The sequence below is a fragment of the Anabrus simplex genome, chromosome 12 (genome assembly GCF_040414725.1).
Source record: "Anabrus simplex isolate iqAnaSimp1 chromosome 12, ASM4041472v1, whole genome shotgun sequence".
NCBI classification, from domain to species: Eukaryota; Metazoa; Arthropoda; class Insecta; order Orthoptera; family Tettigoniidae; genus Anabrus; species Anabrus simplex.
This window is the reverse complement of record NC_090276.1, coordinates 11,813,912-11,836,709: the sequence shown is the minus strand read 5'-3', so window position 1 is coordinate 11,836,709 and position 22,798 is coordinate 11,813,912. Positions and strand designations below refer to the sequence as shown.

Here is a 22,798-nt window from a genome sequence, read left to right as displayed (position 1 = left end):
CAAACTTTGTATGGATGGTAATGTTAGCTGTGTTTTGCTCAAGGGCAGAAAATCAAGTTCCTTCCAGAAAAAAACTGGTCTGAGACAAGGCGATGCACTATCTCCTCTTCTATTCAACATTGCACTGGGAAGATTATCAGGAAATTAGCTCGTGTACCTGCTGGCATCATATTGGGGAGACAGTATAAAGTCCTTGCAAGTGTGGATGATATTGTTCTTATTGGCCGCAATGAATTAGAAACTAGGCAGTTATTTGTGGAACGAGAGGAAATGACAGAAAAAATTGGCTTACGAGTAAAAGATAAAAAGACACATTTCATGGTTGTACAGAGACCGAATCATGAGGAGGATGACAGATTGCCTTTGAAGATTGGGAAATACATATTTAAAAGAGGAGAGCAGCTTAAATTTCTTGGTGTATTAATCGATGAACAAAACCGAAGGCAACAGGAACACCAAGGTAGAATTAAGAATGCAAATAAGGCATTTTATTCTATGAGCCCTGTATTAGGCTCCAAATTAACAAGGAATGAAAAATGATTATCTACGATACAAGCATTCGACCAATACTTCTGTATGGTTCTGAGATATGGAGTATAACCAAGAAAGAGCAGAGCAGTTGCAAGTCTTTGAGAATAAAGTTTATAGAAAATATTTCGCCCAGGGTTCGATCCTATCTCTCAAAGCTGGCAGAAAAGATCTAATTATGAGATTTACACCCTCTCTCAACAACACACAATAATTGATGTGATAGAATCCAACAGACTGCTCTGTGCTGGACATGTACTGAGGATGAAGGATAACAGCAGCAGCAGCAACAGATCTATACAAGGGATCTCTTAATGGGAAAAGACCTTCAGGACGACCCTGAAGCACCTGGAAGATGGAGATCAACAAGGTATGCCAGACCCTCCAAATTGATAAAATGCGAAGAGCAGACTCAAGATCGAAAAGAATGGAAGAGGATTGTGAGATCAGTAAGGGAACTTCACATCCCTCAGAAGTGAGTGAGTGAGTTTACGACACACCGACGCACAGGTCTTAGGGCTAGAAGTGAGAAGGAAGTGGCCGTGGCCTTAATTAAGGTACAGCCCCAACATTTGCGTGGTATGAAAATGGGAAACCACGGAAAACCATATTCACGGCTGCCGACAGAGGGGTTCACATCCATTATCTCCCGAATGCAAGCTCACAGCTGCGCGCCCCTCAACCACACGGCCAACTCGCTTGATGAAATAAGTTGTCAGTTCAACATATAATGTAACACATTTTATTTCTTGGCCAATTTTGGTTTTTAAAAATTGGAATTTTGTTTAGGACATCTTTGAACATTTCCGCTTTGTCTCGTAGAGTTTCATTAATTTTCGTTAGGTGGTAGCGCTATAACTAGCCTGCAAAATGGCATCTGTAATGGAGGTGCGTACTAAACAGAGAGCAGTTATTGAGTTTCTTTTGGCAGAAAACTAGGGCATCACAGATATTCATAGGTGCTTGCAGGATGTCTACAGAGACCTGGCAGTGGACAAAAGCATGGCGAGCCTTTTCCACGAGAACGCAAGTCCTCGCAGAAGTCTGTGCACCCAACAAGAGCTCGCAAAACATCAGTGGATTGTTCTTCCACACCCAGCACGGATCTCGCACCTTCTGACTTCCGTCTGTTTGGCCCAATGAAGGATGCACTCTGCGGGAAGCACTAAGTGGATGATGGGGTTATCGATGCAGCACGACGTTGGCTCCGACATCGACCAGTCAAGTGTTACCCATGCAGGCCCTCATATTACAGTGGCGTAAGGCCGTAGCATTGAACGGAGATTATGTTGAAAAATAGGGCATTGTAGCAAAAGGGTTGGGAATAACAGGGTGTATTTGAATCCTTAATAAAACCAACCTGCTTTTAGAAAGAAAAAAAGTGTTGCATTATATTAGTATTTTGGATTATCTGTGTTTTTCAGTTATCCGTCCAGTCTCGGGTCCGCATTAAAATGAATGATCGAGAGTTTGCTGTATTTTCATTCTATTTTATTTTTTAATAATATCGCTACACTAACCGTAAAGACTGTTTGTTTGATAAAGTATTAACCCTTTGCCGCCCCCATTTAAACACGGATGCCGCCCGGCCGTAATTACCGTGTTTTCTGACAGAGTCCTTTAACACGTTGAGTGCCGAGCCGATTGTAGCACACTATTCCACTGGTGCCAGGCATGTTTTTGAATTGCATTCCGCTGGTGCCAAAGCAATTGTACGCGTTGTAGACTGTTTATATAATCTTGGGATGTATTTATGTGATGTACTAAGTAAATTTTATCTCACCATACCATGGTCATGCGTGACGCCATATGGTGTCACATCAATTTTTAGGAAAGATAAAATATAGCGTGACGCCATATGGTGTCACAGAATTTTTTGACATGGAATGTTCAATACGAATTTCCAATACGGGATATTTATTTCCTAATTCAAATTAACGCAATATTTATGAAAACCTAGTAAAATGCAAAACAAGTACTTATATTGCATTACATATTGTTGTGAACAGTTTTCTGATAACTCTAAACAATGAAAATATGCGTCTCGGCATGCCCGAGTTCTTGTTACTCGTTGTAATTTTTCAAACCTTATTGGCATCGTTGTTCAAACATCGTCCTTTGTACACTTGTTTCATGTGCTGTTTTCATATTTACGTTTTGCACATCTGATCGGGAAGTTAAGGGAAACGCGCTAACTGTACGCTACCTGGCTGCTGGCGCAGCTCGACGCAGCCCGGTTGGTTCACGTCCGATGCTTCGCTCCTCCCTACCTCTCCGCCACACCCCGATACTCCCGTGGTACTTCTAATTTTATGACTATTTATTTGCTCAATTTTGGCGTTTAAACTTGCGCTGGGTACATGCAGTTTTCACCTTGGCATTCTACTGCCTCCCACGAATATTCCTACCAAATTTCAACCGAATCCGAGTGTAACACATGTATGTGTTCCCTCGTAAGATTATTACCAATATCTTCCATTTTTTATATTTTTGCACAACTATATAAACTGAGTGATAATACGTACGTAAACGAGGAATAAACAAAGCTTGGCGCGCTTTCACCTGTGACAAAGACCACTGGCCAGACAGTGGCTTCGGAAGAATACTGTGGCGCCACATGGTGGCATACAGTAAAAATACATACCTGGAATAGACCCTGAAGTTCGCCCTTCACGTAGTACCAATTTTACGCGCATAGATGTCACAGCTGATTATCTACGGCGCATCGCCTGAAACTCAACTGTGCCGCCATATGGCGTCACGCCAACTCTGATTTCAAGAACGGTGTGCCGCCATATGGTGTCACGCCATCTCAGATTTGTAGACCACCGTGACGCCGTATGGCGGCACGTGGCACCCAACGTGTTAAATCCCAATAGGCACAGCAGCATAATTACCACCCTTTAAAAGAAAATAGCTAGAAGTCAAACGAATAAAGATATAAATGTAATTTATTTCGCAATTCATTCCTAAATGATTAGTGCATATAAATGTACACTCACTCCAATTTTGAATATCCACATTTCGCTCCTGATGGTATTCCACAAAGCACCCTATCCTGCACACTGGTAGATCGCACTGCTTACATTTGAAAGTTGTTTGTTTTCCTCTCTCAGAAGTTGCCCTATTTTTCATTTGTAAACACAAAGCACACATTTTGGCATGACCAGGTATCTTCACAAGAGAATTAAATAATTTAGAGGATGGACAGCCAATGGGTGAACTTCTTTTCCTGCCCGTGCGTTTGAGAGACGTGAAGTTCCCGATCAGCTGTTGCACCAAGTTGTGCTGGAAGTTCAGCTATCTGTTTCCATGAGCTGTGAGAGCTGGTCGGTTACTCAAAGAATGAAACTGTTCACAATGAAACTGTTCACAACACACACATTGATCACAAAATGAAAAATAAATTTCCACCATTTTTTAGACGATCGCCCACCGTGTAGTATTCTCTTTTCTGATCAATCATGTCCACACCACCCATATGTTTTGAGTAATTTATGACAGCATGAGGACACACAATTTCTATTTCTTCGTTGCCTTTACCAGTTTTTTGCTTCACTGTACCATCAATCACAGAATCTGAATTTGTTGACAGCATAAGAACCTTTCGACACTAAACCGCGATTAGACGACGGTGTGAACTTGAACAACAATAACCTCTAACTAAAGGCGATGTTTATAAAGTAGGTCTGCTTGGGAAATACACAGAGGAAATGCTGTCAACAAGGTCCTGACAGCTTGCTGAGTCAAGGGAATATAGTATGGTTTCACAAGACCCTTCAATATTCCTCTCAAAACACTTCTAATGAATGTGAGTGTGATGAGCACTTTGGAGCGTTCAGCTCAGCAGGTGGGTGATAATATTCGAGCGCTCCGGAGCGTTAGGGACGGCAAAGAGTTAAAAGGTGTAGTACTATAAACATTTTATTTACTTTACAGAAGGAATTTGGTGGAAAAGGCCTGTAATGTTGTTTTGTTTCAGAAAGACAGTCTTGATCCTGCGCATGCATCCTTCCATTTCTTTACCCACAACATATTCATAGATGTTGCCACAGGATGCTGTTTGATGTATTTCAGCATGAAAGAGTGACTAATCTATCCGTTTTCTTTATTTTCTTCTTTATCATTATCTCCACCTCCTAAGTCTGCATCATTTTCACTAACATCAGCCTGAAGAACAATGTAGCAATTTGATCATCATTAAGCTCTTTGCTGGTGAGCTAAGTGACATCTCCTTCCGCTAGCTACTCATCTACACTGACCGACAATGTCCCACTGAATATCCTATAGCTCTCTGACGATTTCCATTGCATCAGTATTGGGGTGTGCCACTGGACATGAGAGGGTCTATCGTAGTTGTAAACAAAGAAGCAGCGTTAAAAAATGCCAAAATTCCATGTACATTGCAACAGACACTGTTTTTTTTTATTTTTTCCTTGACAATTATGCATTCAGGTTCATAAATAAGTGATACACCATAAGAACTTACCTTTGAACTGCATCTCCCACTCACGAACAGACTCCATCTCCATGGTGTTGAGATCGCTGAGATCATCGTATTCATCCTTGGAACTCACCACAGAGAACGTCGCCAAACCTCGTGATGCGTCACGACCAGCAAAGGCAGAATAAGGGCCACCTGGTCAAGAGGCATTACAATAAATAATTATATTCTTCACACTCTAGAATATATGGTATCAAAATTCCAATACACAACTACTTAGGGAACTACTTGTAGGGATGTAGAGTTTGTCACATGGTAGCCACTTTGCTATTGCTCACTGCAATGGTCTTATTTTCTGTCATGTTGGAAAATTAGCAGGACCTACCAAGAACTTGCTAAATACCCAGCGGAGCAACACTCGGGTGGCCGGTGCTGAGATTCGCGTCTTAACGCATAAAGGCCGAATTGCCTACAGATCCATTAAGAAGAAAATGATGGCCATTTTGTAGAAACCCAAAGTTTCAGAACACAAGCAAGGCTTTATTTGGCAACAGGATTAATAATTTGTCTGTTATTTTGGCTTTTAGCAGACAAAGCATGTGCAAGTTCTATAAATACCTTCTTATTAATGCCCATTTAGAAAAGGTTAATTATTCACAAATCAGAATAAGCTTGTATTTGAACTGAATATCTGACATATCCACAAATTCAGCTAAATAAGTCCAGAAGTTGAGGCATGATTAACCGAGAAATAGAGACACACTATCTTGCTTTAAACTATCATGCAATTTAAAAAAAATAATTACACAAATATTTTCAGGTCTTGAAATCTTGAAACAAAACATAGAATATATCCACTGTTTAGTTGCACACCTCTTACACTGAATTATTAAAAACCGTTCACTTACCCGCCAAGTCCCAGTTCATTATTCTCTTAGGAAACCTAGCATCTTCCATTCGCCTCATACGAATCTATCGGCAGAGTAGGTTGATATGTATGGCTTCATTGAATGTATTCCTAACTTAACCTTTATCTCCTGATTTTTAATGCCTTTCTGCCATTCATCCCACCTGTTTGTATTAACAATCATTCTCGCTATTTTAATGTCTGTTACTAGTAACTTATGAATAACATACGGTATCCAGAGTTCACCCAGCTTTCATATCCATACAGCAAAGTCAGTCTGAAAAAATGGTATATGTAGGTCAATCAAATATAAAACGGCATTTTTGTTCATGAACATCAACAGTTGGTAGGACGATTTTGTATTGATTAGGTGGTCTAATAAATAACTTAATGTTATTATTTCAATCAAATATCATCAATACGGACCAAAAATGATATTTATTACATGTAATAACTCTCCCATGTCCAAAGGCGACACAAAGGTTGTTGTTGTGTTCTTGCAATGTCACATGATAATCACACGAACAGTGGGGAAATACCATGGCAGTACCTCTTAAACCTTCACTTTCTGTATATATAGCTTATCAGTGTTGCCATGGTGCTGCAATTTTAATTTGCAGCTGAAGATCAAGCCTGGAAAGAAGCTAGCCTCTCACTGAAGTGAGACATTTTCTCTAGTTATGGTGATTGTTTCAAGAGAGAATAAAACTGGGCAACCATTTGTGGGAAGGAAGCGGTCGTGGCCATATTTAAGGTACAGCCCCAGCATTTGCCTGGTGTAAAAAAACCATCCTCTCTTAACCCTTAACAGAGAAGGGAAAGAATATGGGTAACTGGAAAGGAAAGGCCATGAAAAGGTGTAATAATTAAAGAATCCCCAGGCTTTGCACACCTAACACCTTTGAGGACGGAAGAGAACAAGAGTTGACCAATGGAGGTTGGACAGCAAAGTGAAAGTAAGAAGCACGATGCAAGGTGGAAGCAATATTGGATTCAGTTAGGGGTCCCGTGATCACTATCCCATGCTTCCAAGTTGAGAATCCCTGCAGATCATCGACAGGCACTGTTGCCTGTGTTGAGCTGTGCTTGCCAGTGAACACCCTGCACTTCATTAGCTCTGCTAATTTCCTGGGTAACACAGTCTCTGATAAGGTTCACCTTTTACCAGAAATGTGTATGAAGCCTCGAATAAGAGATGTAAAATGACCACTGGCTGACTGGAACCTATTCCTACAGAGAAAATCTCCAGTCTTGCTAGCATCAATCTCCTAGCATTTGCTGAGAATTTGCTTATCATCAAAGATTAAAGGCCAAGGCCAGCAACAAGGTTCACATCAACTGCCAAATTCTACAAAAGTTTCTTCATATGTTGAAGACCTTGAACATACTACTACGTAAGGCAAGACTTGCGTTGTGGAAGTGGAGAAATCAATACTTGGCTGGATAAGAAAAATCACTAATCACAATAAGGAAGAGAGTTGTGAAGATGGCTTAGCCACTTAACAGATTTCTGCAAGTAAAAATTCACTCTCGAAAGAAAACTTTTAATTTTACGCAATTGTTAATTTTGTGATTCTGGCCATGTGACCTCCAATTTTATACGGAATGCAAACCACATAAGGATGTGACTTTCCATTTCAAACCACCCATATGCATTGGCTGAGATTTGTACCTTAATCACCTTGGCGAGAAGCCTGTGAAAATGTCACTAAATTATCACACTAGAAAAGTCACCCTAAACCAATGGAGTTTATAATTAGGATACGCAAGATTTGGCTATACCCCAGCCATCTGAGGGGCAATCCTGCCCACCTAGATGCTGGTCTCAAGCTCAGAAAAATGGGGAGAGTGAATGGCTAGTTATGGAGTCCAAGTAGGTGTCACGGGTAAATACTCTAGTTGGTAGGCTTGCCTACTTACATAAACAGCAAGTGCAATGGTTCCCAACTGATGCCCTGCGAAACAGCTGAGCCTTTGTGATACTGGAGGTAATAGTAAATTAATTAATTTCATTCAATAATAATTTTGAATGAAGGAGAAAAAGATATTCAAGAAATTAATGAGAAAATTAAGCTTGTAGTTTCTTACACTAAAGATTAAGACAAACATACTCACATCTGATCAGTCTCACGTTTCTTGTCCGAATTGTTTCCCTCTATATGGTGCACACAATACTTACACCTGAAATAGATTCGTTCTCACTTTTGCTACCGTTCGATTCAGTCATCAACTCATCTTCAACTTATCCTTTTAATTAGAAACTTATCCAAATGGAATGTAAGATTTTTTTTATAAAGCAAGATTAACACAATTAAGTACATAACACAGGTCAAATTAACGACGAAGTACACCAAGAGAATGAGTTAGTATTTCCAGTAGCGGCTGAGTGAGGCTGTTGTATGACAGTAGTGTGGAGACAGCACAGCGCACTGAAAGGCAGCGCAACCAGGGAAGCTTTCCTGTCACATTCAACAAATATCGTTGAACAGAGTATCACAATAGACTAATATGAGGCTGTTCTATCGATTTGGCACTTAAAAACAATATTTAGTTTGCAGTGAGAACCTAAACGTTTTCCATTCGCACTGGACATCGCATGACATATGAACAGTCTGTCTGTGCTCACATTACGAAAACGAATGAAACGCCAGCGAAAAGGCACCTGACGACTATTAGGTGAGACACCCAGTGTGTGTGTGTGTGTGTGTGTGTGTGTGTGTGTGTGTGTGTGTGTGTGTGTGTGTGTGTATAATCAATTTCAATTTTAAGACTACATAGGATTACCCTCTTCTTCTTACGATGCCATTTCCCTATGAAGGTTGGCGATCCAATTGATTATGATAACTCGGGAAACAAGGGCTTGAAGATTTCAATGGATGTTCTTTTTTTTTTTTTTTTCTAGGGGCTTTACGTCGCACCGACACAGATAGGTCTTATGGCGATGATGGGATAGGAAAGGCCTAGGAGTTGGAAGTGGCCGTGGCCTTAATTAAGGTACAGCCCCAGCATTTGCCTGGTGTGAAAATGGGAAACCACGGAAAACCATCTTCAGGGCTGCCGATAGTGGGATTCGAACCTACTATCTCCCGGATGCAAGCTCACAGCCGCGCGCCTCTACGTGCACGGCCAACTCGCCCGATGTTCATCCATACCAGTGCCGCAGGTCTTTTAAGCCATGAATTTCTCTGTCTCCCCACAAATAGTTTTCCATAATTTTTTTCCCCTGTATCACTGTAATCAGTCCATTATCCAAGTCTCTTTGAAGAGGCTGTTCGGTTCTTGCAGTCCTTCGAATACTTTTTTCATGCGTTCTGATCGCTATCTGGTGTTGAAAATATTAGAATATTAAAAAGTATTGGAAGGTGGAAATCATCCCCTAAAACCAAAGTTGAAAATCTGTGTGTTATGACTTTCTTTCTTATCTGTGAGAAGCAGATGTTTATGTCCTGGATAATTTTTCATTTAATTTTATCTTATCTGTGGCGTCTGCTGGTTTAAGGCCAATTTCCTTCAGATCCTCTCTCACACACAAAGTTGAGACAGGTCTCAGTTATGACAAGATATGAATTTCATTTTTTTAAATGTTATTTTCTTTGTCTCTCACTAACTCCTTTTACGTTTTTTGGAGACACCGAGGTGCCGGAATTTAGTCTGCAGGTGTTCTTTTACTTGCCAGTAAATCTACCAAGACGAGGCTGACGTATTTGAGCACCTTCAAATACCATCAGACTGAGCCAGGATTGAACCTGTCAAGTTGGGCTCAAAAGGCCAGCGCCTCAACTGTCTCAGCCACTCTGCCCGGCGAATTTCAGTTTAAGCCCGTATTGTCAATAGTATAATCTTTAAGATTCTAAACAAAAAATTACACCTTTACAATACTATTACTGTAGTTATTTTATTCTTCAAGTCCACATAAAATACGCTAACTGAGGACATGTTTCATCCACCTTGTGGGCATTAAAAGAATTAGCAGTACTTGTGTTGTTAACTTATATCTCTGAAATAACCTGCCTTCAGTCTTATTCCTGAAAATAGAGAAAATTATTTCAATAATGTTATGACACATCTAAACCTGATTTGTAAGTAATTCTTAGTTATAAAAGCAGATCAAATAAAAAAGGGAATTTGAATGTACTGCTGCTGTTAGTAATAATTCGCAGGGCTTTGCCAGAATGTTGGTGGGGGTGTCTGGAGGAGGGGTTTGCAAGTGCGAACAACTGTGGAGAGCTGGGCTGCTTCAGTACGCCATGAGTGAGCAAGAGGCGCACATGTCTGTTGCACAACGCATCACTATCAAATTTCTCCCAAAAAAGGGCATCAAACCTTCTGAAATTTTCAAAAAAACATGTGGCAGGGAGAGAAGCTGTGGAAAATAAACTTCACGAAAGGAGACTGCGGACAAGCATCACTGCAGACATCGTTGCCATTCGTGACATTATTGGTGAATAAAAATTTTCCAAATTGTTTTAACCGTAGAAATAAGTTACGGAAGTGTTCAAACCATCATCCGAGATGAACTCCATTGCAGAAAATTGTCTGCCAGGTGGGTTCCTCGTCTCCTCAACCAGGAACAAAAATTTTACGCCAGGAAGTTTGTCAGACACACCTTAATAGACACACTTGCGTCATTACAAGGAGGAAGGACAGGATTTCTTGTGTTGTATTGCGACTTGCGATGAAACTTAGGTCAGAGCCAAAGCAAGCAAGCATGGAGTGGCGGCGAAGAGAAGAAGCAGGTCCAGTCAAGGCCAAAACATGCGTATCTGCTGGAAAGGTGTTTGCAACTGTTTCCTGGGACTCCGTAGATGTTTTGCTGGTGGATTCTCTTTACGAACAAAGGACAATTAATGCAGTATATTACTGTCACCTTTTGGATGAAACAAAAGCTCCGTATTGCAACAAGCGACGCTGACAACCGATCCGACACGTCATTCTTCTCCGTGACAATTCAAGGCCCCGTACTGCCGCTATAATGCATAAAAACTGCAGGAAATCCACTGGACACCTCTGGAACACCCTCCTTCAGTCCAGATTTATTGCCCTGTGACCACCATTCGTGTGGACCACTCAAACAAGACCTAGGAGGACAGCAGTTCAATGATTATGAAAGTGTAGAAGAGTTTGTGCGCAACTGGCTCCGCACACCTCCCTCTTCTTTCTATCAGAATGGCAACAAAACTTACCAATCCAATGGATAAAAATGTGTATCGAAGGGAAGACACTGTAGAAAAGTGATCTCTATATGTATATTTAATTTTGGTTGATGCAATAAAATTTAAAAAATAATTCCTGTTTATATTTGATCCGCCCTCATAAGAATAATCTGCTCTTTACCTTAATATACGTATAACTCAGGTTCAACTGTATGTCCATACAGGGTGGTTGGAAATGATGTGAGCCGGGTATATGAGCGTTAGAGGGTTGGTCATACACATAAATAATTTGAAAAACTAATTTGATATCTTGCTCCGTTGTCATTTTTTCAGTTCTGAACTTCACCAATCAAATTGCTTTGTAAGGCGATATTGTTAAATCTGCATGTGGCTGAAGACCGGCTCTGAAAACCTCTGACAGATCGCCAAACATCTCAACTTCAGATTTTCGGTCAAAAGGAGAGGGACCCATCTGAAACACACTTTACAGAACTGTAGGTCATTTGTGATGATTGCTTGACACCTCCCATAACTGATTCAGATTTGTTCTGCAATTTCTGATACTCTCGCCCGTCGATCGTCATCAATAATGTCTTTAACTGCACAAATGTTTTCGTCTGTAATGCTGGTCCGAAGACAGCAATCGTGTTGCTGATTTTTCATACGTTCTCGTCCTTCCTTGAACATTTTATGCCAGGCAAATACACACGTCCTTGACAATGTTCGATCACCGAACTGTGCAGTCAATCTCCGGCAAATTTCTGCCACTGTAACTCCTTCACGAGCAAGAAATTTCATAATTATGGGTTGCGCAGTGGTGGGATGCACCTGTTGCTCCGATATCGTTCTCCCCACTCCTAATGGTCACGCCTAAGCATAGCAGAAGCGCGGGGCCAGTCCTATCAACTGTTGATGTTCAGGAACAAAACTCCCATTTATATTTGATCGACCTTTGTATATACTAATAGAGGTAGATATAAAGATGAAAATAGATATGAATTAATGAGGCACTTTCAGGCGTCCTACACAAACTTAAAACTTTGTACCAAAGACCCTGAAATATGTAAGATCCTCAGTAAATCTAAACTTCCTTACCAAAAGGACCCAGCTGAGAGAGGTTCGCAACTGAAGCTTACAAGCAAAAGTGCATAAATACGCTAGTGTAAGCCTTTTTCACCCAGTGCGCAACATTTTTGCTATAGGATACATGTCCTCAAGTCCAAATTAAATTTTAACATCCAACTTTGAGAAAGTGTAAAGGGTTCTACATCTTCTATTTTAAGATCATCAGCCCTTGGCCTTAACTACAGCCAAGTACTTTTTTTTTTTTTTTTTTGGATTTTTTAATATTTTTTTTTTTACAATTTGCTTTACGTCGCACTGACACAGACAGGTCGCATGACGACAATGGGATAGGAAAGAGCTATGAGCAGGAAGGAAGCGACCATGGCCTTAATTAAGGTAAAGACCTAGCATTTGCTTGGTGTAAAAATGGGAAACCACAGAAAACCACATTCAGGACTGCCAACAGTGGGGTTTGAACCCACTATCTCCCGAACGCAAGCCGATAATTAAGTGAACCAAATCGCACAGCCACTTGCTCATTAGAGCAGAGAAGTGCTACCTTGAAAATGAAAATTCAAAACCTGTTTCCAGTCATTCGACAGGTTCAGGAATGAAATGAACGAAGCCCCTATCTAGCTGCAAGGGTAGAAATTATGCTGGCTGCCAAAACCTGTCACACTCCTCTGGGGCAATGATTAATGATCGACAGGATGAAATATTGGAGTGTTGCAGGAATGAAAGATGGCAGGGAAAAAACGGAGTATCCAGAGATAATTCCAGGATATTGGTGAAAATTAAATTGTTCCTCTGAAGCATTATGTTTCATTAAGAACATAAATATGCAGAAAGTTCTCTCAGCAAACTCATAAACCCATGTGTAATGAATGCCCTTCTCACAATCTCTGCTTTCTTTTTCTTAAGGGCTGATGACCTTCGATGTTAGGCCCCTTAAAACAACAAGCATCATCATCATCATCATCATCATCTTTTTCTTAAACACTCCTATTGCACTGGCAATAGCAGGTAATTCATGACATGCTGGGCACTGCACAGAACCAAGCAGACAATTACTGTAGATGTACTAATCAAGCAGTTAGGAGAAAGAATGTCTCAAAATATTGGACCTTGTAGGAACTGAACATTTTCATACATATATTGCAATAATAATATTGATTGTGTGAAGACTCCCGATAGTTAATGTTGGTGTATCACGATAATCTGTGCTCCTTAAGGTATTTATTATTGTGGTCACATATTACATGGTTTTATTTCCTGTATTTTCATAGTATGTGGAAGGCTCCAACGGATGTAGGGTCTACAGGTAGTGAACAGGTCTGAGATGACGATACGGTATACATAAAGAACATCATACAAACAGAAATACTTGTACAGAACGATGCTACCACCTACGCTGGTATGCTTACTTTCGTGAAGAACAAGTCTCAATAAATTGGGACTACTGTCCCATCAAGCCACTAGTACTTATCAGTTGTTAGCAAAGTTGGTAACCCATACACCTGGTTTTGAAAATGGGAAACTAACAGAAAACCATCTTCACAGCTGTCAACAGTGGGGTTCGTGCCTACTATCAAGTACTGACTGACAAATCTACATTAGTTTCCTTAGTTATCTATAATAATCACCTTAAAATGCAGCCACAGAATAAATAATATTGTTATTGGTTTTACGTATCACTAAGTTTTACAGTTTACGGAGATGCCAAGGTGACGGAATGTTGTTCCGCAGGAGTTCTTTTACGTACCAGTAAATATACCGATGCGAAGCCAACATATTTGAGACCCTTCAAATATCACTTTTTACAATCTTTCTTTGTAACTACTAGTTTCGACCATTTTATACGTACTAAATAGGTGGTAATAATAATAATCATCATATGGCCTCAGCTACCGTGTGCAGACATTTCAATTTGACGCCATCTGGCTGTCTGCTCGTCAATTTCGACGTTCCGTTTTACTCTAGGCTCACTAGATGGCACACAGAGTAAACCGAAACTCTCTTGGGCGTCTATGGCTGAGATTTTTAAACGAATTTTGTCGGGTAAACACCGAATGTGTCACCAGAGATCTTTTACATGCCGACATCGTACGACATGGAGTGTCGAATGGACTTTTTTCCGCCCTTCAAAAATCCGACTACCTCTGCCGGGTTTGAACCCGCTATCTTGGGATCTGGAGGCCGACACTCTACCACTGATCCACAGAGGCAACTTAAATAGGTGGTATAAAACAAAGTCACAAACCAGGATTGCAAAAAGGTGAGTGTCATCCATCACTATAGGCAAAAAATGAAAATTACTGAATACCTCTTCAAATATCACTGGACTAAGCCACGAATGACCCCATCAAGTTGGGCTCAAAAGGCAAGCGCTCTACCGCCCAAGCTACTCAGCCCGGCATAGCATAAATGTAAAGAAAAAGTAGTCAAATTACTTTTCAAATTAATTTTTGTAGCTCTCATATTTTTGAACTGCATCCATTTTTTTTGTATAGAAAATGTTTCTCCCCTTAATAGTACCTATTTATAGTTCTCTCTTTTTTTCACTTTTCATTCAGAGATTCTCTTTGCTTCTTTCCCTCTAATGTAACCCCAACAAAGAAAATGATATATAACTAACTTGCAGAAATGCAATGGACTTTATCATAGAACTAAGAATTGCACTACCATTTATGATTTCCATCATTCACTTGCTTATTTGAAGAAACCAATTTGTTCTTTCAACACAACATTTATACTGTTTGTCGTCAGAACAGCGGATACAGCTGTCACAATTTGCAGCATCAAGTTTCGACTTCTCTCTCTCTCTCTCTCTCTCTCTCTCTCTCTCTGACTGACTGACTATTCAGAATACTGTAGAAACTGTACTATACAGACTTCAGTTATCCAGATCCTCAATTATCCAGACGTTATGAGCCCTTTACTTTACTATGTCAATATGTTACCTTCACAATGATACTTCATAAATGTTTTTATATTGTACTGTATGTTTATTTTATTACTCTTCATTTGTATCTATGTTCAATTTTCAAAATTTTGAATTAGATTCTTTAGATTATTGTTTAACTGGAGAACCCCTTGTACGAATTGGTTAATCTATTGACTACTGTACTTATCAATACACAGCATTCATATATTCAATATCAGAAAATTTCCCAAATGATTGAGACTATGAATGTATGTGTATGTTCCAGAATAGCTCTCAACCAAACTTGGTACACATATGACTTACTATCTGGAATAAAATACTGTGGGTGTAACACTCCCCCAGCACCCCAAGGGGCAAGGGTGAGAAGGGGATGACATGTAAAAATAAAATGATCAATATTAGTGTTGAATCCATAGTTTTCTGGGTTGGAAAGATCAACAGCATGGGGAAGAAAAGAAATGAAAAAGAATGTCCAAAATGATGGAGATAGTGGATCAGTGTTCTCCCTGCATTTTTAATGGGTGCACCCGCCCTGCCGTTTTTACAGACCACCCGGCTAACATAACCTAGATATGAGCTAGTCACATAACATTAATACATATTTGAGTCATTGGGTGTTAAATTTCAATACTGTAAAACTGTTTATTTATATAATAATAATTTCATATTGTTATTTCTAGCCGAGTGCAGCCCTTGTAAGCAGACACTCCAATGAGGGTGGGTGGCATCTGCCATATGTAGGTAACCGAGTGTTATTGTGGTGGAGGATAGCGATGTGTGTGGTGTGTGAGTTGCAGGGATGTTGGGGACAGCTGGAATTAACCAATGAAGGTTAAAATCCCCGACCCAGACGAGAATCGAACCCGGGACCCTCTGAACCGAAGGCCAATACACTGACCATGCAGCCGAGTCAGACTTTATTTAAATGATAAATCTTCGTTACTGTCAGCATAACTGCATCACTTACATAGGAGTTTAAATGTTTATCTTGACTATCACGTAGTTGTGTCCGGCCCTGCGGTGTAGGGGGCAACGCGTCCGCCTGTCACCTGGCGGCCCCGGGTTAGATTTCCGGCCAGGTCAGGGTTTTTTGATTGTAAATGATTAATATGCCTGGCCTGGGGACTGGGTGTTTGTGTCTTCCTTAACGTTCCTTTCCTAACATTCAACACTTTATACGTCCGCAATTTACAAAATACACGGTTTCCTAACATACGGTGCAAATAGGGGCAAAAGATCTTCCTAGGTCGACGCCCCAAACAAATAGCATTTTAAATTTTTTTTTTTTTTTTTGAAATCACGTTGTCATTCATCGAATGAAAGAAACTGATTCTGTAGAAATGAAAGAACTTGTCCCTATGCATTCTATGTTTTCCGAACACGGCATGAAATTGTCCTGTTGAAAGGCCATTAGGTAACATGGGGCGAGTCCATCAAAGTCTCTTTTCACGAAATGTTCCTTTACGAATTTCTTCAACCAAAATAAATCCTGCAATAAACTCGATCTGCACAAGAGTCCATTTTGAATGTAACCTTATCAATAACAGCGTTTTAACTGTTTGTGTAGAATAGCCGACCATTCTGATAACTGTTTAACAGCCGTGATCTGACTTGTCATTTGTAGTTTGCAAGTTTTACGGGTGGCAGCAGGCGGCCGCACAATGGCATTTGAACAGCTCGCGTAGAATGGGCTTTACAGCGTACCTTTTTATTACAGTACTGTAACTTATTTATTATATGAAAGGATCAACTGCTTCCCAGACAATCTAGGCTGCCTCAACGACAAAGTTTAACGCAAAACTAAATAATCTCAAACTAAAACTTAAAAATAAATGCATAAAAATAACTTACGCCTACCTTTAAATCTACAAACATCTATCAAAATTAGAATAAAGAAATCTACACAAATTCACTTCAAACAGGGAATACAAATCCTAAAAGTGAACATTCAAACAAGTACCCGAGCAGAGCCACATACCACAGCTGGTTACAGATAAATCTAAACCTACAAGTGAGCAGCACACAAAGAAAAGAAAGAAAGAAAGAAAGAAAAAAAGAAAGAGAAAAGTTATATTTTTGCTGACCTCTTCACCTCCTTGACAACGATCTTGTATCATAAATTTTCTTGTAACCATGGCTTTAAATATTCAAGATGACAGACACTTCACGTTAAGCATCTTAAACCACACACTTGCTGCTTACACTATAACACACCTGTTCAATTTATCAACTGCAGAACAATGCAAGTAACTGTATATAGCAGAACATAATCTCCCAGTATAAGTCCTGCTCTTCCAGTTTTTAGCACAACAGAGCATAAAGTTTTGACAATTCAGCCCAATCTCTAACCACAAATAAATAATAATAGTTTTATTACAGCCAAGTGGCCATGTAAGCAAGTACATTAATTTTAACATTTCCAAGCCACATAGGTCTCATTCTTCTGAACAGAACTTAATCAATGATTTCCCGCTATTAGGACATGTTAAGACGTGGTATCTATCACATTCACGATCGCATAATTTACACATGCATCCGAATTCAGGTTCATGAAATGTTTTGGTTCTGCAAAGCTTAAAGTGAAAACCATGAACAGCCAATCTAATTACAATATATCTTAATTCGTAGTTCGCTTCCATCCATCCCCGCGTTGTCATAGCATCCGTTGCATAGAAATCTAACAAAATGTCTTCTCTTTTCTGCTTCAGTTCCGTAAGTAGTCGATCGTAATTTGTCGTGGATGGTAGTGACATCTTGAAGCGTAGCTCTTCGATCAGGAAAGATTCCCTCGTTAGAACATACACAAGTCGAAAGCCCCCAGAGCTCTCTTTAAGTATGCGGCTTTGACTTTCTCTATTCGTCGCAGACTATTAATGTTTAGGTATTCCCAGACGAGTTGTAGACCATAGGTGATTATAGGCACAACTTTAATATTGAAGACCTGTACCGCTGCTTTAACTGACATCTTACGTAAGTAAATCTTTGATTTCGTTCAAAAGATAAATTCCACTTACATGGAACTTCAAATTAATCTGTGTTTCATATCCATTATCGAAAACATAAATCTACCATGTTTGTATTGAACTTGATATTCGTCATAAATTGCTGACAAAAGTAGCTATCAATCCACTTTGCATCACATTCATGTACCTATTACTACTGTCTGGAAACCCAGCTTTGTATGTCTTAAGTTGCTAATTACATGATATTCCTTATAAATATTTATGAACAGCAGTAGCATGTAAATGGGATATGTACCATATATTCTCCGCATCCTGAAATCTATCGATGCCCTCTTCACTAAATTAATTTGTCAACCAAGACAAAACGTTAAGTTTAATTATAACCTATTAGCAGAAAGGAAGCATCTTGTCTAAACGGTGTACCTGTGAACAAGATGTTGATAAAAGAACTGGGGCTGCTCATGCAGCATTCGGACGGTTAAAGCACAGAGTTTTCATGAATAACGACCTAAAACTGCATACCAAACTCATGGTGTACAAAGCTGTTGTCATTTCCACGCTACTGTATGGCTCTGAAACTTGGACACTCTATCGCCGTGATATCAAAAACCTTGAGAGCTTCCACCAACAGAAAATGAGATTCATCTTGAATGTTAAGTGGGAGGACTATGTGACCAACACGGCAGTTCTCGACAAACAACTGAGATTGTATCCTACAAACAACTGAGATGGTTAGGCCATGTTCACTGCATTGGTGATAACAGGCTTCCCCGCCAAATTCTTTATGGTGAACTTTGCTCGAGCAGTAGACCTCATGGAACCCCTCTTAAGTGTTTTAAGGACCAGCTGAAACACATCATGAAGACAACTGGTCTAGATATATAGACATGGGAAGAATGTGCTGTGGACCGCTCACTGTGGCGGAACACTACATCCACCGGTGTCAACTTGTTTGAAAGAGAACTCACTCTGCAGACTTTGAGAAGCCAAGGGACAAGCAAGAAAACTCCGTCAATTACAACCTCGCCCTCCTCCATCCATTCAGTGCGATTTGTATGGGTGTATGTTTTATGCCAGGATTGGTCTGTTTAGTCATCGTAAGCACATTCATAAACTGAGTTGAACTGGTCAATGTATGTAGGAAGAAGTTATATATACTCGAATCGAGTTACAGCCGACGATTAGCAGAAACATGCAATATAAAAGTGTAAAAATCAAAAACAATTTTAGAATACTAGGCTAAATAATAAATCAATAACAAAAACTGCAAATCACCCATTCCTTCATTATACCTTTCCTTAAATATTGTTTTTACATACCAGGTCCATAAAATCTTTTTCCTTTAGTAACATCAAATACTTTTCCATTTAATGCCACCAGAATCCTACCATCTTCCCCAGTCCCATCATATTGTTTCAACTCCTGGACAGTAAAATCCCTTCGCAACTTGGGAAGTTGTCGTTCAATTTCTGTGTCAGGGTCAGATTTTTTCTTAAAAATCTTATAAATAAGAAATGCAGCAATTGCTACTAATGTAATATCAACTGGACTTCTTAGTACTTCAAACATGGTTATTTACTTCTACTGCAACTTCCAATTAACTATAAAATATTCATTCTGCTTGAAGTGAAGGAAACGAGGCTCCTATTCACATTATCGCTAATCAATCCAGAAGTGATTCAAGATTACTTATGCCAACTCACTCTGAAAATAAATCTACTGATAAGAACTTTTCAAAGCAAAAACATACTGGAAGACAACTGTTCCGGAAATATGGCAAGAGTTTATCAATAAAATCCAAGCCTAAAACACCGCCTCACAGCTATATAACAAACTAGAAATGTTTCACTGCAAGATATACATTTACTTAAATGTAGTAAGAAAACACTTAGCTCTCTTAAACACGCAGATCTTCTAAAAACAGCACACTTAAAACGCACTAAGCGGCTCGCTACACACACCATTATAGAATTCACTGAGAAGGCATTCAAAAATACACTTAGAATTTTCAACCACACATCTCTGTAACGTACCTGGGCCATAAAAACGTTTTCCTTTCGTAACATCGAATACTTTTCCATTTACCGCAATCAGAATCCTTCCGTCTGGCCCATGTCCATCGTACTGCTTCAGTTCCTCCACAGTAAAATCTTTCCTCAGTTTTGGTAGTTCGGGTTCAACTTCTACAGTTTCAGGTACCGCTTTCCGGCTTTTAAGAATTTTATAAACGAGTAAAGTGATCACTGCTACAAGAGCAATATTAATTGGACTTCTTATAATCTCTAATAATAAATTTGAAAGCAACCCGCCCACATCAGACGACACCCCACCATCAGCCATCTTGACAACTTTTACGTCGTCATGCTATCGGAATTGTGGGAATACAACCTGTGGGTCGTTGTGGAGCGCATCTGTATAGTCTGTAATGACGTGAGAGATTTTGTTTTTAAACACGAATTAACACGAATTAGCAAACGTACAGAAGAGAAGAACAAGAACACTTACAATAATAATGTTACGTGTAATTAACGAGTAGAAAATGGATACGCGTTCGGCGTAGTGGCATTATTTTAATAGAACAGAAAAGTGGCAACATTTCAAATACTTTTAATGCACGGTCACCCGCATTAGAAATGCTGATCACCAACAGGTAGAAAAAATTATCTGAATTGCAAATTAACCATGTTTTGGATGGGTCGCTATAATTAGAGTCGATATCGCGCTTCCTGTGGGATGTCTTAAAAGTTTGGTTACATGTCTCGAATTTTGATAGCCTACTGTCACGGTAACTTAGACAACGTGTCAACAATTGTGGTAAAAGCCAATTTCTTTTTCAAAAAATACGGAAAGAGAACATTTCGCTCTTTCCATATAATGTACATAAATTGAAAAAGGAATATTTCCATACATTTTTATTTTACTTTCATATATAAACTTCATATAAATATTAAAGCAAACATGTTTTAGAAATGAAATAAATCTTCAATGAAATTAATATGCAACCCCTCTGTAAACTCCATAATAACCACCACTTTCTTTAGGCCTAACATCAAGTTCACCATCATGTATATGTGCTGAGTCCACAACAGTTGCAAATCCATTGCCAAATTTCAAATCATCAGTATAGACTGGAGCACTGACTGTATCATAACCTGCTTTGTCATAATATCTTCCCCCTGTTGAGCCATAACTGTTTATGGGATAGTAATCTTTACCACCATAATTGTAGGTACCAGTACCTATGGGGTAGTAGTCTTTGGAACCATAATTGTACACTTCGGAGTGTGGAATGTAGGGAACTGCTTTGTTTGTATTCCCAAGATTTTTCACTACATGTCCATAACCTTCTCCTGCTTTGCCATAATAAGTACCACCATTTTGTTGCTGACCACCATGATGGTTTTTATAAAAACCTCGCCCATCTTTTTCTTGTCCATATTTATGAGCATCATCGTAGAACTCATCATGAGCGTAACTACCCTTATGTCCTCGAGCATCGTCGTATCCATCTGCAACACCGTACCGCCCTTGATTGCCTCTGGCATTAGCTTGAAATGCACCATCTTGGAAGGACCCTTTGTAAGCATTAGCACCCCTATCATCATATGCACCATTCCTGGCATCATAGAAGAAGTGTTCTCCATTATCAACTGCATCATCGTAGAAAGTGGTACTGTTGCCAGACTCGTCCTTGTGGTAGGTGTTGTGGAAACCAGAAGAATGATGCCCCTTCCTGTGACCACCTCTCGATCCAACAGCGGCACCAGCCGAACCCTTCCTGTTGAAACCCTGAGCCGTTGCAACAGCTCCTCCTTGGTCGAATCCTCTCCGAGCACCTTGTCCATTGCCATAGTAACCAGCGTCCTGACGGTCAGCATGGGCTGCCCGATGGTCTCCGAGGTAAGCATTTTGAGAAGCATGTCCCGCCGAACCTCCGCGAGCAGCTGTCCCAAAGAAACCAATTTCACCCCCCGAATGACCTGCATCTTGACGTCCAAAATAACCGCCTTCTCCGAGCTGTTCTCCATATCGTTGCTGCCCATATTCTCCATAATTGAGATCAATTCCAGGACCTAATATATCAGATCCTGAAACACTTAGGTCACCACCTCGAAGATATCTGCCATGTCGCTCGTCACTTGCAACTGCTGGCCTTGAACAATGTGTATCAGTGTCTTTCAAGTCCTTGCCGATCACTTCTTTTAATGAACCACAGATTGCTAGGTGTAAAAAGGAAAGTATCACTGTAATGAAGGTGACCTCCCGAATCACCATCTTATGCCACCCTCTGATGAAGTCTTGCTGATCACCAAATACAAAATGCCACTTGCAGGGTAAGCCAGGTACATTATATAGTCTCTGCCTGTAAGACAACGTGACCTTGTATTTATAAACTTGAATGTGTGGAGTGGGGGATTCAGTTTAATTCTCTCTTTGAGTTCCGGTCAGTGACTCAAAAGGAAACCTGATATTGCATCACTAACTAGCTTTATATTGAGTCAATCAGTGACCTCTTAAAACTTTGGGTTGAACAGTTCTTTAACGAAGCAAAACTTCTCTCTTTTTGCACTACACAACACATGTCCAACCAATAATAAATCTATGTCTTCACAGTTAAATTTCAAAGACCTTGGGAGAAGACGCTTCTTTTCGCTGTTAATCGAGTGGAGTTCCAGAGCATAAGTCTTTTTCTTTTTTCTCCTTCATGTCCTTACAATAGTGTAGGAAGCTGAATTGGTCACACTCGTGATGGCTGCAATGTCAAATGACTTGGCGAATAACTTGGGCCTTAAC

The 22,798-nt window shown here is 39.9% G+C and overlaps 1 protein-coding gene across 2 annotated transcripts in view; it reads right to left on the bottom strand.

Moving 5' to 3' along the window:
- Nucleotides 1-20,384, bottom strand: part of MSBP (membrane steroid binding protein) — a 43,869-nt gene extending 23,485 nt beyond the window's left edge. Inside the window, exons 1-2 of one of the 2 annotated variants that reach the window (XM_067156436.2) lie at nt 20,038-20,384; nt 5,018-5,167 (exon numbers count right to left, since the gene is read on the bottom strand). In XM_067156436.2, coding sequence (XP_067012537.1) covers nt 5,018-5,167; nt 20,038-20,344 — 457 coding nt within the window. In that variant the 5' untranslated portion in view covers nt 20,345-20,384. Of the gene's footprint in view, nt 1-5,017; nt 5,168-19,323; nt 19,656-20,037 lie in introns of those variants that run through there. The other variant, XM_067156437.2, reaches the window with a different exon arrangement.
- Between the last annotated feature and the right edge of the window lie 2,414 nt (nt 20,385-22,798).